General features: G+C 46.7%; 2 protein-coding genes and 1 long non-coding RNA gene across 13 annotated transcripts in view; 1 reads left to right on the forward strand and 2 right to left on the reverse strand.

The window, feature by feature from the left end:
- Nucleotides 1–4,179: 4,179 nt before the first annotated feature.
- LOC114848217 (uncharacterized) lies at nucleotides 4,180–7,353 on the reverse strand. Its single transcript, XR_005897188.2, has 3 exons — nucleotides 7,212–7,353; nucleotides 6,540–6,657; nucleotides 4,180–4,465 (listed from the first exon to the last, which is right to left on the reverse strand). It is a non-coding gene; the product is annotated as an uncharacterized LOC114848217 (long non-coding RNA).
- A 972-nt stretch (nucleotides 7,354–8,325) lies between these two features.
- Nucleotides 8,326–13,068, forward strand: otx2b (orthodenticle homeobox 2b). Its single transcript, XM_029138532.3, has 4 exons — nucleotides 8,326–8,465; nucleotides 10,045–10,255; nucleotides 10,704–10,855; nucleotides 11,505–13,068. Exons 2-4 carry the CDS (start codon nucleotides 10,159–10,161, stop codon nucleotides 12,129–12,131), a joined length of 876 nt encoding a protein of 291 aa, XP_028994365.1. The 5' UTR covers nucleotides 8,326–8,465; nucleotides 10,045–10,158; the 3' UTR covers nucleotides 12,132–13,068.
- The window catches only part of tmem260 (transmembrane protein 260), a 37,509-nt gene continuing 33,115 nt past the window's right edge, over nucleotides 11,874–16,267 (reverse strand). For 8 of the 11 annotated variants that reach the window (XM_029138526.3, XM_055505658.1, XM_055505657.1 and 5 more), the window contains one exon: nucleotides 11,874–13,034. The gene's annotated coding sequence lies outside the window, so the exon portion shown is untranslated. The remainder of the gene's footprint in view (nucleotides 13,035–16,267) is intronic. The other 3 variants (XM_055505663.1, XM_055505661.1, XM_055505662.1) reach the window with 3 other exon arrangements.

Here is a 16,267-nt window from a genome sequence, read left to right on the forward strand (position 1 = left end):
GTCCAAATTAATTTGCGTCTGGGCAGCAACAGACGCAGCACGGGGCTATTTGATGGGAGTGTAGGGCAATGACATGCACTGGCACCCGCGCATTGATCTCCTGCTTTCTCTCCCTGTCACTCCCCACCTCACCTTTCATGTCCACATGGGTGGCTCACAAACTCATAGCTGCAGCGCCTGACCAACACCGGCTCCAGCGCTTGGATCAAAAATCCCGCTTGATGCGTGCTGACGTGAACAAACCACTAAAACCAGCAGCAACCGCCCAGAAACCCCACACAGCCGCCAGCAACTGCACCGTCCTCATGGCGATTCAAATGAGGATGCGCTCCAATGAGCAAGTTCTGAAAATCCCTCCACTCATTTACTGATCAATACCTCGAGAACAGATCACTTTCATAATAATAAACACACTAAGGACATCTACAAAACAGCATTTATTCAGTTTGATAAAAGGACGTCAAAGTGAACTTAATGCAATTTGACATGCATTTGAAGTTGTGATCCAAAAAGGGGACTCCAGTTAATGCCTAATTAGCATCGCTAAATAATAAAGCAACTTAGACTAATAATTATTGCTTGTACCCATTCTACCAGTTGCACTGACAATTAACCTTTCTCAACTGGTGAGTTGCAATTTGAGTAAATCCTGTTATCAGCAAATATAACACATGGCACACACACACACACACACACACACACACACACACACACACACACACACACACACACACACACACGTTTCAAACAGCACTCAAGGAAATGTGTGCAGTGTTTACGGTCGGAAAGCAGAACAACAAAACAAACAGCAGATATCTACTTTCAGTAAACACCACCCAGCCACTTAAACGGTATCTTCCCAGTGGCTTAGAGTGGGTGGGAAATCAACTTCACGTGGCTGCTGTGAATGTCATTGAACTACTTGTGTTTACGCGGCTTAATGTTGCCGTGACATGGTCTCCTTAAACACACACGCGTTGCTGCTGAATGCAGCGGGTCAGTTTTAGAAGCGCCCGGCGTTGCTCTTAGGAACCTGGGAATTAACATTTTCCAGCCTAAAGAAACCGGGAGGAACTGGGTGGGAGCGCCTCACAGAGAGGAGCGGGTCTCTGAGGTGCTGCTGACCAGCGAGCAAACAGCGACAGCGTCCAAGTGTGTGATATTAGACGTCCGCAGCCAGAAGCAAAACAAAGGTGGAAAAACTCCACGTACAGCGTTCCCCCAAAATGTCGCTCCCTCGTCCCAATTTGGCAGCACTTGGCGCGCTGCCCGCTCACGTGGAGCGGACGGCCCGGCCGCCGTTGCCATGGGGACGTGCGGACCCGCGCGGGCGCTGCCTCCGGGCCGAGGCGGGGGTTATCGTCAGCAGCAGGCGCCGCTGGGCCGGCGTCCAGCAGCCGGTGCAGCGGAGGTCCCCCTCGGCTCGGCCCCGGGCCCCCCCGGGTTCCGGCCCGGCGGAGGCCGTTGGAGGGGACCGGGCGCGGGGCTCCGGCCCGTCCAAGCGAGCAAGCGGGCGGGCGAGCGAGCTGGACGCCGGCCCAGTGCGGTGACTGCCTGTCTGCGCCGGCGCTGGGCCACGCTGCTACTCCTCCCTGGGCTCGTGCCCCTGCACTTGGATTTCAAAGGGATGCGACGGGGGGGACTGGCGTTCCCTCTCCATTGCAGGGAACCCCCCCCCCTCAAACCGCTTTCAGCCCCCGCTCACTCCCAGCCCCCAAATGCCCCTCCAACCGCTTTTCTGTTTCGGCCATGAACCCAGGCTCCCTCTCACACTGTGCCATTCCCACCACTGCTGCCTGGCGTTCGGGAGGAGAAGGCGGGTGGGGGTGTGTGGGGGTGTGTGTGTGTGTGTGGGGGGGGGGGGGGGGTTGTGCTGCTACACTGCACCCATCTGCCCCATGTCTTACCATGCTGTGGACCATGATGCTGCAGCATGGATCTCTGGGCGCCGTAGAGACTCTGGCAAAAACGCTGGGCCACAGTGCACCCCCCCCCCCCCCCCCCCCCCTCGCCTTCCCACCCCTCACCCCCCTCGCCCCCCCGTCGGCCACATGCACACACCGATGCGCACCATCTGATTTAAAATGGACTTCCGCAAAAACGAGTGCGTGCGATCGCGGCGGCGTCTGAGGAGACAGATGGTGGTTAATACAGATGGATGGTTCCGACTGGAAGTGAGGGAGAGGCCGGGACTCGGCTACTCGTGAGCCCGGCTCCATCTGAGCGATGCGAGTCCGATGCGGTGCCACTGTGTCTGGGTGGCGACCGGCTCATTCAGCAACTGGCCCATCATCAGTGGGCATCCTGCGGACCCCAGTGACACTGACAGGCTGCGTTTCAATTGGCCGAGCGCTGCTCCCCTGCCTCCATCTAGGTTTCTCTCTTCATCGCTCCCCGCATGGCATTTCTCTGGCAGGTCGTCACATTCCTCCCCTCCCGGTCCCGGCATTCGCTGCTTGGGCCGCGCGAGGCCGCGCGGGACCGGGTGGGACGGCGCCGCTCCAAGCCTGGTCCCGGCCACCGCTGCAGCTCCAGCCCAGCGCATTCCTCCGGCCGCTGACCAGTCCCCCCAGCAACCAGGAGAGAGGTAGGGGGGGGGGGGGGGGGGGGGGGGGGGGGGGGTGGAGAAGAAGTTCAGACTCTTAACTCATATCAGCGTGAGTGCTGGTGTTTTATTCCATAGAGCTCAGCTCAGTGATCAGGGCCACATGGATGTCATGTTACCACGCGACGCTCATGTATGATGGGATTGGCTGCTCATCTCCTGCACGGCTCAAGCAGCAGCAGCAGCAGGACAGGACGCGGACGGGCCGCTCCCTCCTCCCCCGCCTCCCCCCACGCCGAGCCAGGCGCGCTGTTTACTCTCCTAATTACAGGGGAGGGGCCGGCTGACAGGCGAGCCATCACAGAGTCCCCACAGACCCGGGGCTGGGAACGCCCGAAGGCGACGGCGATGTCCAAGTGTCACCGGGGGGAGGGGGGGGGGGGGGCGCTGGCGAAGGGCTCGAAAGAGAGATATTACAGACATGAGAGGGACTGGCAGAGTTGGCGCTGACAGGGGGTTCACTGGAGAAGTGGGAGTGGGAAGCTGGGGGCACGGCCAAAGTGTCATTCAAAGCAAAGTGGAGTTTGGACAGGGGGCAAATACACACACACACACACACACACACACACACACACACACACACACACACACACACAGTTGCTGAGGCGTGTGTTCATCACTGACTAACTTTGTGGCGGCACCAACTCCTTTTCCGTTTAAAGTCCACATTAGTTCAAATAAGTCATGGCTGCAGTTCTTTCAGTCAAACGGTTCTGCCTCACGTTGCAGATTCGACACTAGAGGGTTTTCAGCTTCATGCGCTCGTCTCAGATACAAACAGAAGGTCTGTGACGCAAACATGATGTGAAACCTTCACTGAGCAAAGAATAAGAAGTGAAAGTAACAATATTTCTGTTTATGGGTGAAGTTAATTTGAAGGAAACCACCAACTGAGGAAATTAAATTGTTAAATGTAAATGTATATATAAAACACCGGGTTTTTGCTACACATTAATAGAAGCTATGCAGAAATGAAAACACTATTAATCAAATAAGTGTGTGACACACTGACTCCTTCATTGGACGCATCATCCAGCAGAGGCGCTGACGCGGTGGTGCTGTTGGGTCTAAGTGGATCTGACCCCATCACACATTAAGGTCAGATAAACAAAGCAGAGCTGAGACCCAGGTTAAAGCGGCCGAGTCGTCTGTGTGCAGCTCTGCCAACGCACAGACGGACGCACACACCTCGGCCCCGAGAGGCAAGACAAGAAAACCATTTGATAAATCATGAATAGTCACAGTTGTGCAAGTGCTGTGACCATTTCTAAAATTTATTATGGGGATTACACACAAAATCACACAATGTAACGTTTTCAAATGTGTTATGAATGCCTCCCAGAATCCAATTCAAATCCTAGGTTACCAAATAAGCCTGAACAAATCCCTCACATTGAGTTCTTCCTCCTTTGAAGACTTGAGAGGTCCGTTCTGCGGGGCAGGTTTTACCACGCCACGCAGACACCTCAGCCAGGAGAAGGTTGAAGGGGGAGAGGGGGGAGGGAGGGAGGGGGACCAGGCTTCGCAGAGAGGATGATCAAGAGCACTTCATTTGCAAATTAAAATTTCAAGACAACGGGAAAGATGTAATTTAATGATTTTATAAGATTGGTTTCATCTTTTGGTGCTGATACAAAATGTGGTGCATGTTAAAAGTGTTGATACACAAACACGTGACACAGGTCGCGACGCTTCCTCCACTGTTCACACTCCACACACTCCCTCCAGTGTGCGTTAACCTTGAAGCGGCCGCCGCATCTCCGTCCTTGTCAACTCCACCAGCCTCGACTTTGCTTCGTCACCGACGATCTGAAGGCGAGCGAGTGTTTAATGGCGCCCGTTTGTCTTGTTGGCAAACTCCTGTGCAAACACAACGCAAACAATTACAGCACAAATGGAGCCATGTCATATTAATGGAAACAGCAAATTGGCAAACACACGTTCACGGCATCCGCGCTGAGGTCGACTGTAGGGTGGAACCTGAAACACGGATTCAGACTCCACATCATGGGATGATTTTACTGGTGTTTAAAGTAAAGTACAGTGAACTGTGGAGGTGGATCTTTGTGGCTGCAGTCAGTAAACGCTGCCCATCGGACACTGGACGGGTTTCCTCTCCTGTTAATCCCTGAATGTGTTTTGATGACCTCTGGGGTCAGTTACATGTTACATTACACAAAGGGTTTAGCTCCTTTGTGATAAGGAACCAGTGTGAGGAAGCCTTTTGTTTAGACATCTTGCTCACTACGTCCTGCATTTTTTTTGTGCAAAGCAGCAACGGTGGCAACGTATCCATCAAACCTGCCAGGCTAATTAAAATGCAGCTTATGATTATCCTATTTCAGCTCATCTCCCTCTCTCTCTCTCTCTCTCTCTCTCACTCACTCAACCAAACACAGCATGTGCGGTCTGTAAATTTATCAGCATCAGTTGATGCTGTGCTCCTCACACTGAACCATTTTAATTTTAATTTCCCTAAAGTTTGTCACAGACATTCTATTTGGAAATGTTGCAAACAGACATTATTAAAAGCGGTGACAGAAGTAAAGTGGTTCTCGGGCTACAGATTACTGATAAACTGTGTCTTCAAGACAAGAAAAAGAACTCAAAACAAAGTTGACAAAAGTAAAACAGGATGAGAAGAAGCTCCCTGAAGTAAGTTGGAGTGTTTTGTTGCACAGGGCAACAAGCAGAAGCTGGTGTAAATGAAAGTCTCCGAGCAGGAGGAGAAGCGTTTCTTTACATTACAGATTATCAGCATTTCTATATGAGTTGGCTTTATTGGATTTTATCCTTTTTCCTGGCTCTTTTCTGAGCTCAGAATGAATTCCACCAACACATTCCTCAGATTCAGCCAAGCGAATATCAAACAAGGAAGAGGAGAGGCAGATGAGAGGAGAGGAAAGCTGCCTGGAGATTTAAAGATCCGCATATATGTAGTAAATAAGCAGCTACTCACCAACATCATGCATTTTATTTTGTCTAGACGATGTTTAAATTCTCAGTCTGCTGTGATTTTACTTATTTTATTTTATTCAAAAAAAAACTAAATTTAATATTTTTTTAGAGCAGACAGACGCGCGCGCCGCACATTTATTATCCTCTGTTCCTTTTTCAGGTCTATCAATCAAGGGTCAAACATCCAGGCCCGTGTGGCGCGTTTGAAAAGACGTATGCGCAGAAATCACAGGTTGGAGCAGACCTGATGGTGAAATCCTCGCCCTCAGGTTGAGTGTAGCAGAGGCGGAGATAAAAGCCGTCGTCGTCAATTAGCCGGGAGTCAGTGGGAGCGCTGCTCGCCAGAGGCGTTTAACTCCTTCTGCCTTTAAACGTTCTTTTAAGATACACAGTCCCCGCGGAGGGCCTGGCTTTACAATTTAATAAATTATTTAGCCATTTAAACGGTGAGATCCCGCAGATAACCGCATCAGACGTCATGATTTTCCACGCAGTACTTTGAAAGTCTCGCGTCAGGGCGCATTACCATGCAGCTGCTGGGGATAAAATATTCTGGTATTTTAAAATATGTAGCTCGTAGCAGAAAACTGATTTTCTTATTCTGATGTACAATAAAGTGCCCGAGCAGCTGTGACGTAAAAATAATATTGAATATTAGGAGGACCGGCGGTCTGTGGCTTGTTTTAAGTTTATATTCTAATGATATGATTTTTGAGTCTGGTGCAGTAAATATGATACGACTAAAATATAACGTTTGTGGCATTTAATTCACAAATAACGATTCTCATTTGAAGATGATTTGAAGAAATTACAATAAATTATTTAAGTTAACTTAAGATGTGATCCTTATGCATTTACTCCAGTTATTCCATTAAAATAAATTGGATAATTATCTCGTGTGTCCAGGCTTGAATAATAAATAAAGAAAATAACACACAACCTGGAAACCTACAAAAATGTATTATTAAAACGATACCTGGACGTGTTGCAGCTTCTTTCATCCAAAGGCAGACTCCCACGAAAACTTTTCCTTCCACGTCGGTTGTTAAAACAAATCCACAGTTATGATCCACAGCGGATCCTCTCATCGAGATCTGTCAACAGAGATGTCAGTGAGTTTGTGAAGTTGAGGCTGTGTGTTGTGCGTCTGCTCCTGGAGGCGTCGTGAGGCTGCCGCTGTCACCGCACCTTTGACTCTGGCCTTCCACTCCAGCCTCAGAGAGACGCAAACGACGATTCTTAAAACCCACGCTCTGCCTGTGTTTATAAATCTAAATCAATATTCAAATCTGTTTGAAGGGAGCGGGTGTGTCCGTGCAAACACGCGGTGTGTGTGCGTGCGTGCGTGCGCGTGCGTGTTTGTGTGAGTGAGTGTGTGTAGGTGTTCCACAAAGCCTCTTAAGATGATACATTTACCAAGCCGTGACAAAAACCCTCGGCATATTATTTTGAGATGGGCACGCAGGTTCAACATTCAAGTGACGTAGAGGAGCCTTATTTGTCCCTCGGCTTGAAGGTCCCCCAGTAACCTAAAAATGTGCGTTGAGCTTAAACAAGTCGATCCTCAGCAATAACGAAAATCATTATTATTATATTATAAAATAACAAGACAGCATCCATAAAGTGCATTTTTAAATTCAATGTATACCTGCATTCATACGTCCTCGTGAAGAACTGAATCTTCTGCCACGTCCTCGTGTTGCAGAAATCGTTTGAGGTGAATTAAAGCCGCACATTCGACGCGTTTCTGCCCTCTTCCTCGCGCGCTCCTCGTCCTCCTCCTCGCCGCGGGTCCGGTGCCCGTGCGTCCCCGGCTGCTCGGAGCCTCGAGCCTCGGTGGGAATTCCCCATGTAAATATTGTAGGAGTTGCTTTTTTGTGGTCCTCGGCGCAGGCCTGTACCGGCGGAACCCGGTGGGAGCGGACTGGGCCGCCTCTGGGAGCGGGACGACAGTTTTAAGGACATAAGTCGCTCTAAATCCCCTTTTTTGCGACGCGCTGGAATGTGAGAGGACGACGCAGCCAACAGGCGCAACGCTCCGCTTCAGTCCGGGCGACTTCACCCTGTCATTTTGATCAGATTTTTTTCATTTTCATTTTAACACTATTAAAACTGGAGATGAATGTCATGTAACGCCAAAATACGCTGATGTTATTCTTTGTTTATCTGTATTATTATAATTCGTAAAATACGTTTATAAAACAAAAAGTATTGAGTTTTAGATGCTGTCAAAAAAACAATATACAGAAGTGACTTTTTAGAAACTCGGGGCCACAAACAGTGTAACTGCACATTTCCACAACTCTTTATTTATCCTCCCAGTCTGTGCGGCTTCGTTTACTTCAATGCTGTGACTGAATGACTTTTCCCTGCTTCAAACTCCAGCAGGCGTTCGCCGGCGTATCGTTTATCATCGGCGTCCTCTCTGCGGCGGAGGGGACGTTGTCAGTCGTCCTGTCGCTGCCATTGGCTGAAGAACTGCGCGTCAAAAAAAAGTAGCTGGAGACGTTTGTTTCGCAGAAAAAAGAAAAGAAATCCTCCCCACCAGCGTGAGAGACGGAGACGGAGACAGACCTCAGCTCCGTCCTGCGGCTCCCATTGGCTGGCAGTTTGTACAAAATCCAACTCAAACCACTTCAGTCACAACACAGCAACTAATCCTAAAGGCGCACATGCAGCCTCCTCCATCGCTCCGCCGCTGTCGCACCGCTTCCAAACCTGATCCAGGCGCCCGACATTTAACTTTTGCCCACGCTACGGTTCTGTCTCTGAGGACGGCTGCTCCTGCTTCGGCTCGGTTCCGTGCGTTTTTATCCGCCAGGACGTTGATCTGTACCGAGTTTGATTATTTCTGCGGGAGGAAACCAAGAAGACAAAGAACTTTTCACTCGTCGCTACCAGGGTAGGTTTTACAGCCGTTATTATTATTATTATTACTACTACTACAATTTTTAATATTATTGTCATTTTTACATGCGTAATTACATGTAGAAATCGTCGAACAATCAGAGTCTACCAAGTTAAAATAGAAATTACACTGTAAAAGGCGCATTTAAATAGCAACATGAGGAGGAGAGGAGGGAAGAAAACTACGTTAGAGGTTCTAATTTTAAATATTGTTGAGATCACTGAGTGGCGTCAAGCTGCAAACGAAGACTAAACCGTGATAAAAATCCACAGCGCACGTTGAGCAGAGCAGGAAAATAAAAATGACACAATGACGGAACGACGAACAGAAAAACAAACCCAAAAGCTAAATCTGAGCTTTGATGATTTTACCGCTTTTATCGCTGTTTGATTCTGGAGATGTTTTACCAATTCGACGCGGTCTGGCTGAATCCAGCACCGGGTCCGTGTTCAGTCACAGACTGTAATGAATTTTTTTTTTCGTGATTTCATACACGAAAAATGAAAACCGAAAATCAAGACTTAGTGGTTGTGAAGGCGTGAACCTGGACTGAAGCGACAAGAAGGTGCGTTCGGGCCTGATATCAGCGGCCTCCTCCGCGTCCACCGAGAATAAAGCATCTTCATCTGTCTTAATTAGGATTTTAGCTCGGATGAGTTCACGTTTACAAGAATTACGTTTCCCCTCCGTAGTTTGGAAATGTTTTATACAAAATGCTGATGATTATTCAGAACTGATTAAAGAGAAAGTGCGTTTGATTTGCAGCGGACGCCTGAAGCGACGTGGACTGTATCACCAAACTATTGCTCCACTTAGATGCCACTCGGATTATCTCGTTAATTCATCAACAGAATAACATTTATCGTAATTAATTCTTGGACAGGGTAATTATTATCGAGCGGGTGTGTGCAACTAGTAACGGGTCGGTTTTGAGTGTGACAGATTGGGACGAGGGGGTTAGAACCGTTGGATGTAGAAAAAAATGCAACTAATCAAGGCGCACAGTGGGAATAACGGGTGAGGGTCACTGGAGTTGAAGTGACAGCAAACACACATTTACCACTCAACATCACAGCGACATTAGTTATGCTGAAAGAACAATCACAATCAGGAAAACACGTCTTCTGCATCACGTGTAAAATGAAATATTCCAAACTATTTTTTAGTGTACGCGGACATTTGCCTTAGAAATCCTAAAAAAAATACTGTGACAAAATTGTTTGTAATTTCTGAAGGATAAAAAAATAAGGATTTTATAGAAACGAAAAGTTTAAAATCTATTTGGTTTCTTTCTTGTGACATTTATAGAACAAACTTAAATAAACACAGCATCACATTTTAAATAATGAGTGTGAAATGACTGTAATCAGGAAGCAGTGACTTTAATTGAACGTTCGTGGACTTGTTGCGGTTCTGCTGTGGGGGTGTTGGGTCTTGGACTGTTGGTGACGACAGCTGGAGCCCTCTGCGTTTTGGAGAGCGCTTATTTCGGCACATCAACCTCTAAACAGATTGCTTTTGTTCAGCAAGGTGCATTTTGACCAATTTTCGCCTTCTTCGTTTTCGAAAACAGGTGCCCGATTTAACGCGGACCACGCGACCAACGGAGGAGGCTCAGTGAAACTCGGGGGCTCCATCTCCAATTTTCAAAATTTTCTCCAACTTCAGCCCCCAGACAAACATTAGCATGATGTCATATCTAAAGCAACCACCTTACACAGTCAATGGCCTCAGCTTAACCACTTCCGGAATGGACCTTTTGCATCCATCAGTGGGTTATCCAGGTGGGTGGAACTTTTGAAGAATACACGAGGAGTAATGACTCTGGCTTGAGGCTAAATGTTGAACGGAGTGTATGTTACATTGTGTGGAACCACCACTAACGCAGACCCTTTGAAACGAACAGTGACTGAAATTTGAGGTGCAGTAAAGACAGAATCATAGGTGCTGATTTTAAAAAATGTTGTGACACACGTTATCATGACAACATGTGTTGCTATTTTAAGATGTCTTAAATAATCCTGGCATAAAGCTTTTTTTATTTATTTTAAGCCTAATAGACTAAAACACGTCAGGCAAGACGTGCGTAATTACGCAAACTACAAAACCTGCATTGATTGCATTACGCACCTTATTTTCGCTACTAATCACGACGTCACTAGTTTTGTATGTTTTTTACTCGACACGAGATATTTCAAATAAATATACCGTTTTATATTCATTTACTTGCAGCCACTCCACGGAAGCAGAGGCGAGAGAGGACTACTTTTACGCGCGCACAGCTCGACGTTTTGGAGGCGTTATTCGCCAAAACCCGGTATCCGGACATTTTCATGCGTGAAGAGGTGGCGCTGAAAATTAATTTACCCGAATCCCGAGTGCAGGTGAGTTAAACATCTCCCATGTTTTAAAACAGATTTAATCCTTATATATTTCGAGTGTTAACATTTAATTAGAATTACCATGATGCGTTCAGAGGAAGTTTTTAGCAAATTTGTGGGGCAGAATTAATTGTGTCTATTTATCAATTATATAAAACTTTACATTTTCGGGTGATAAATATTACAACAAAAAACAAACTCACCGAAAGCAACTGTTAAATTGTGTGTTGTATAAAACTCTGCTGTGCTGTGACCGACGCTGCACTTGAAGCTTAGCATTTAGTCTTTATTAAATCATGTGGAAACATCTGCCAGTAGAGTGAGATAATTTATCTTAGCAAAAGATTTCAATTTCTAGAATTGGGCAACGAAACGAAACGGATCACTTCATTGGTGCTATAAATACTTTAACTTCATTTGGGCACGTTTAGATATGAATATTATTGTATATAATCAAACATTCGACCTGTCAACATTAACCAACTCAACTTCATTTAATTCTATTGCTGTACTTTTTATTTATTGTGCTGTTGTGAGACGAAATTTCCCCACGGTGGGACTATTAAAGGTTTCCTTATTCTCAACGCTATATTAATTTCAAAATAAAAGGACGTATTGCTGAAATGTTTGTTCCAATATCTGTCGCCTCCAGGTTTGGTTCAAGAACCGGCGGGCAAAGTGTCGCCAGCAGCAGCAGCAGCAGCAGAACGGGGGCCAGAACAAGGTGCGGCCTGCCAAGAAGAAAAGTTCCCCAACCCGAGAAGTGAGCTCGGAGAGCGGGGCCAGCGGCCAGTTCACGCCCCCCACCAGCACCACCACGGTCCCCGCCATCTCCACCAGCACCGCCGCCCCGGTGTCCATCTGGAGCCCGGCGTCCATCTCTCCGCTCTCCGACCCCCTGTCTACCTCCTCCTCCTGCATGCAGAGGTCCTACCCGATGACCTACACCCAGGCCTCGGGCTACAGCCAGGGCTACGCGGGCTCCACGTCCTACTTCGGCGGCATGGACTGCGGCTCCTACCTCACTCCCATGCACCATCAGTTGTCGGGCCCCGGCTCGACACTGAGCCCAATGAGCACAAACGCGGTCACGAGCCATCTGAACCAGTCCCCGGCGTCGCTGTCCACCCAGGGCTACGGGTCGTCCGGCCTCAGCTTCAACTCCACAGCAGACTGCTTGGATTATAAGGACCAGGCGGCGTCGTGGAAGCTGAACTTCAATGCCGATTGCTTGGATTATAAGGATCAAACGTCCTCGTGGAAATTCCAGGTCCTGTGAACAGAAGCTGTCAAATAAAAGTGCACAAACAGTGACGAGCGCATTGGACACGCCGCTGCCATCCCTCAGTAAAGACTGCGTAACACGAGCCGGGCCCGGCCGGGCGGGGCTCCCGGGGGCCCGCGTCTGTTGGACGGTGGTCCCGGTGGTCCCGGTGGTCCCGGTGGTCCCGGTGGTCCCGGTCCTCCTAGAGGCGACGTTTAATTTATTTTAGCACTGGCAATGATTTTTGTTGTGTTCGTCCACAGGTTGTAGCCCCTCATCCATGTCTGTCAGCGCGTGCCGCTAACGCGCAAAAGCACCTGTTGAGCACGAGACAGACGGGACTCTGAAAGAAAAGTACAACACAGCCACGGAAATAGGTTTATCAGAGAACAAAACTCACGCTCACGCTCCCGGCGAAGCGCTGGGGACGGAGATTCTTCCACAACTTTGCCGAGCTGCAGGCAGAGGGACACGAGGACGGTGTGTGGACATGGATGCACTACTTTATTTAAGAAAAAAGTGTTTATAAGGAATCAATATGTAGTTTCTAAGAGACAATCAGTGTGTGTCTTATATAAATGGTACATATGTGTTCTTTTTTATCTGTGCTAGCCTTCGAAACTGTGATCTGTTGTATTGTATGCAATTTGTGAGCCCCCCCTCGCATCAGACTCTCTGCTGTGATTTTAATAGATTTCTAACCTTTTTTGAGCAGCGTTGCTACTGGTTAAGTCGCCGGCATCACAAAGAGAGACGAGACTTTCCAAGCACACGGTGGTGTAGTGAAAATCAAGGGTTAGCCATACTGGGAAAAGACTCTCGGCTGCTGAGAGCTTCCACTCTTGCTCCCCTCCACTGATCTCAACACACGGTGATTGTGGATCCTTTAGTGGCTCCAAAGATGCTGTGACCTCACTGCTGAAAAGACATGAATAAAGGTCCTGTGAGCTTATTCTTTCATCAAGTAACAATCTGTGTGTGTGCGTGTGTGTGTGTGTGTGTGTGTGTGTGTGTGTGTGTCAGAGAAAAGGAGAGAGAGAGCGAAAACGAACGGGCTATTTTCGAAAGGCTATAGTTTTGGGGAATTTCTTAAACGTAACATTTAATTAGGTCTTTTTTATTTATTTAATGTTGGATCCAGGACACATTTACACGTTTCTTCAGTGATGGCTCAGTCGAGTATTTCTGAGGATTATTTTAGATTTATAAATAAATACATAGTCATAATTAAGGGTCCACAGATTTAACGAGAACAAGGGTTTTTTCGGCGGTTCGCATTTGTGTTAATTAAGACAGTAATTATCGCCTAAGTGAGCAATAATTATACTTAGTCATACACATCAATGACGATCAAACTGTGTCCGTATGCATCACATAAATGAGATCATCAAGTATAATAACACGAATTAAATTCACATTAATCTAATGCCTAGGAGTTCGAGTTTTAGAATAATTAATTTTGTAACTAAACAAACAAATGCATAAAAATATAGTTTTTCCACTGACTGATCAGATGGTAGATTTTTTTTTTAATTCAGATCCTCGTAACCCAGTGTGAGCGGTTTGAGAAAACAAGTTTAATCCCGGCCTCAAAGAGATGTTAATCCCAATATTCTGGCGGCGGGGTTTCTGCGGGGCGCAGGAGCCGCGCCGGTCTCATTCAAGGCCACCGCGTGAGTCCGAATGTGCGCTTCAACATGGGGCCTTTACGTCCCATAAAGAAAGACAAAGCGCGTCTTTCGAATCCGGGGACGGTTTTCTGTCTGTGACGCATCGGGTGCAGCGAGGTTTTAAATCCTGGGAGGCACAAGTCAAGTCAAATAAATGCTGAGGACGCTTTCTGGGGCTCGTCTAAAAATGACTGTCGGTTCTAAATAAACGCTGAGACTCCGGTGCTGCTGCCAGTCCACGGTTTCCGCTTAAAGCAACGTCACGTGCTGCATTTCTGAGCCTGAACTCGAAAACTCCAACCATAACATTCATGTCAAATTATGTGGGCTATGACCTATAAACATCTACAATTACACGCCTGCTGCAGGATTAGAACTTTTGCTACGCGAATTGAACAAGTTTATTTGCTCGTAGCATCCTTCTAAAATTATTTACTTGTGGTGACGGTAATTAAGTTGAAGTTTAGCTCCACCGAAGCGCGCAGAAGGAGTCAGAAGGTGGAGGCTGCGTTTCAGATGGGTTTGTTTTTATTTACGTCTGTAGCTCCGACGCTCAAGTTCAATGTTACCAATGTCAACTCGACGACTTGAGACAATAAAGTCAGAGCGACTATGGGATCGGTAATGAGTAGACACGGCTCTGCAGCGGGCTAATTGTTAGAAGTCCAACATTCAATTAGCATCCTTGACATTGCCAATAATCTCTCTTTCATTGGAGTCTCCTCTAAAGGAGCGCACTAATTAAAAGCGTTGCTTGAAATAATCGAAGCGTTAAAGAGAAGAGTGACTTTGATTCCTCTCCTGCGTGGACAGAAAAAATAGGTGTGTGTTTGAGTGTGTGTGTGTGTGTGTGTGTGTGTGTGTGTGTGTTCTGTTGTTGGTTTGTACTTTTAAAGGTTTAATGATCCGTATCCATAACTTATCCACGGATGAATTAAAATAGCTGTTTATATTCCCACGGTGTGATCGATGCGTATATATTTCTAACATTCGGAGTCCTCGGTTCTAAAACGTTATCGTTGGACGCCAAGTTTAGCCACATATACGTCGTCATGCGGATAAACAATGAAACAATTGAACTTGGAAACAATAGCTTAGGCTGCGCACAAGCCTGAATATTCATGAGATGCGTCTCCTCTCCGAGTCAACAGCTCCTCCGTCCAGACAGCTCACGCCAGAGAAAGAAGCAGTGTTTCCAGGCTGCGGGGTCACTTTGAAATGTCACAGAAGCCCAGATCCAAAAGCGCCGCGCAGCCTTAAGTGGCTGGAAGTTTGAAGACGAGGGAGACGAAAGTCATGTTGGCACAAAAAATATATTATATTGGCGTCGTTGTGTGAATAAATTTGACAGATTGAACAAAAGTCTTGAATTTATTATCTTTAATTCAATGACATCCAAAAAAATAAACCGGAGCGTCTCTAAAGATAACAATTACCTCTCAAGAGAATCGGCATATTATAGTTATTTTTTTAACAACAGACAAATAAATGCGCTTATGAAAATGTCGCCCTTTAACACGAATGGTTTAATTCATCATTCATGTCAGTCTACAATGCACTTATGACTATAATCAGTGCTCAATGATATGTCCAATACCCAGAGAAACACAAAGGCCCCATTCCGCTTGTTATTGTAACCCCGGAGCCCAGTGTCTTCAAAGTGCACAAGTCATGAGGAGGATTAGACATCCGGCCTCCACAATACTTCATAGAGAGCCTACAATGAGTTTTAATCAAGACCGGAGCAGCGCCGAGGAGCATATGGGACCAGCAGACGCTGTTTTAATCCCTCTTGGTTTTGTGTAACAGTGGGCTGCACAGCGTCCCGGTTCCTCTGCTCTGGTCGCTGGCAGGTCAGTGACCAACACGAGGACTCCTGCGCAAAGGTGGAGGATGCGACGGACGGCCATTCACCGGGCTGCGCGTCAGGCCGCAGTTAAAACAAGCCGTTTGATTAGTTACAACCAACTAAAAGTTACCGGCCCGAGTTTTCCTAATCCGGGTGAAATTATAATTCACTTCTGTTGAATTGTTAAATCTTAAAACAACACAGGGAAGTAGTTTATAATTACAAGAGTATAAATCTGAAACAAACTACACAAAGAAAAATATTTGCAACTATTAATTTATGACTTTCAGGTAAAGAAATCAGGGGCAACGTTGTCCGAACGTCTGCATGGTGCGTTGTCTGACGTAAACCGTGTACGCATGCGTGTTTATTTCTAACCGATGCAATAAAAATAATCATTTAAGCAATAATGGTGTCGCAAAGTGCTCTGACAACTAATAAAAATAAAAATATCTTTTTACTAACGTAATCCCGCAGCATCCCGTTGAAAGTGCTTATCCTAGATTAGTCGACAATTCCTGAAATTATTTAAGTTTGTGACATCATCAATGAATTTGATAATCTTGTCAAAGATTAAATTAAAAGGGTTTTGTACAGGCCACATAATAACAGATTTAGATGTTTTAAAAAAT

Source organism: Betta splendens, chromosome 22, assembly GCF_900634795.4.
Source record: "Betta splendens chromosome 22, fBetSpl5.4, whole genome shotgun sequence".
Classification (NCBI taxonomy): Eukaryota; Metazoa; Chordata; class Actinopteri; order Anabantiformes; family Osphronemidae; genus Betta; species Betta splendens.

Excerpts from the sequence above, each read along its gene's own strand:
- otx2b (XM_029138532.3), top strand. The coding sequence starts at position 10,159 with ATGATGTCATATCTAAAGCAACCACCTTACACAGTCAATGGCCTCAGC. Across the intron at positions 10,256-10,703 it reads TCCATCAGTGGGTTATCCAG|CCACTCCACGGAAGCAGAGG; the intron begins GTGGGTGGAACT and ends ATTTACTTGCAG. Across the intron at positions 10,856-11,504 it reads TACCCGAATCCCGAGTGCAG|GTTTGGTTCAAGAACCGGCG; the intron begins GTGAGTTAAACA and ends TGTCGCCTCCAG.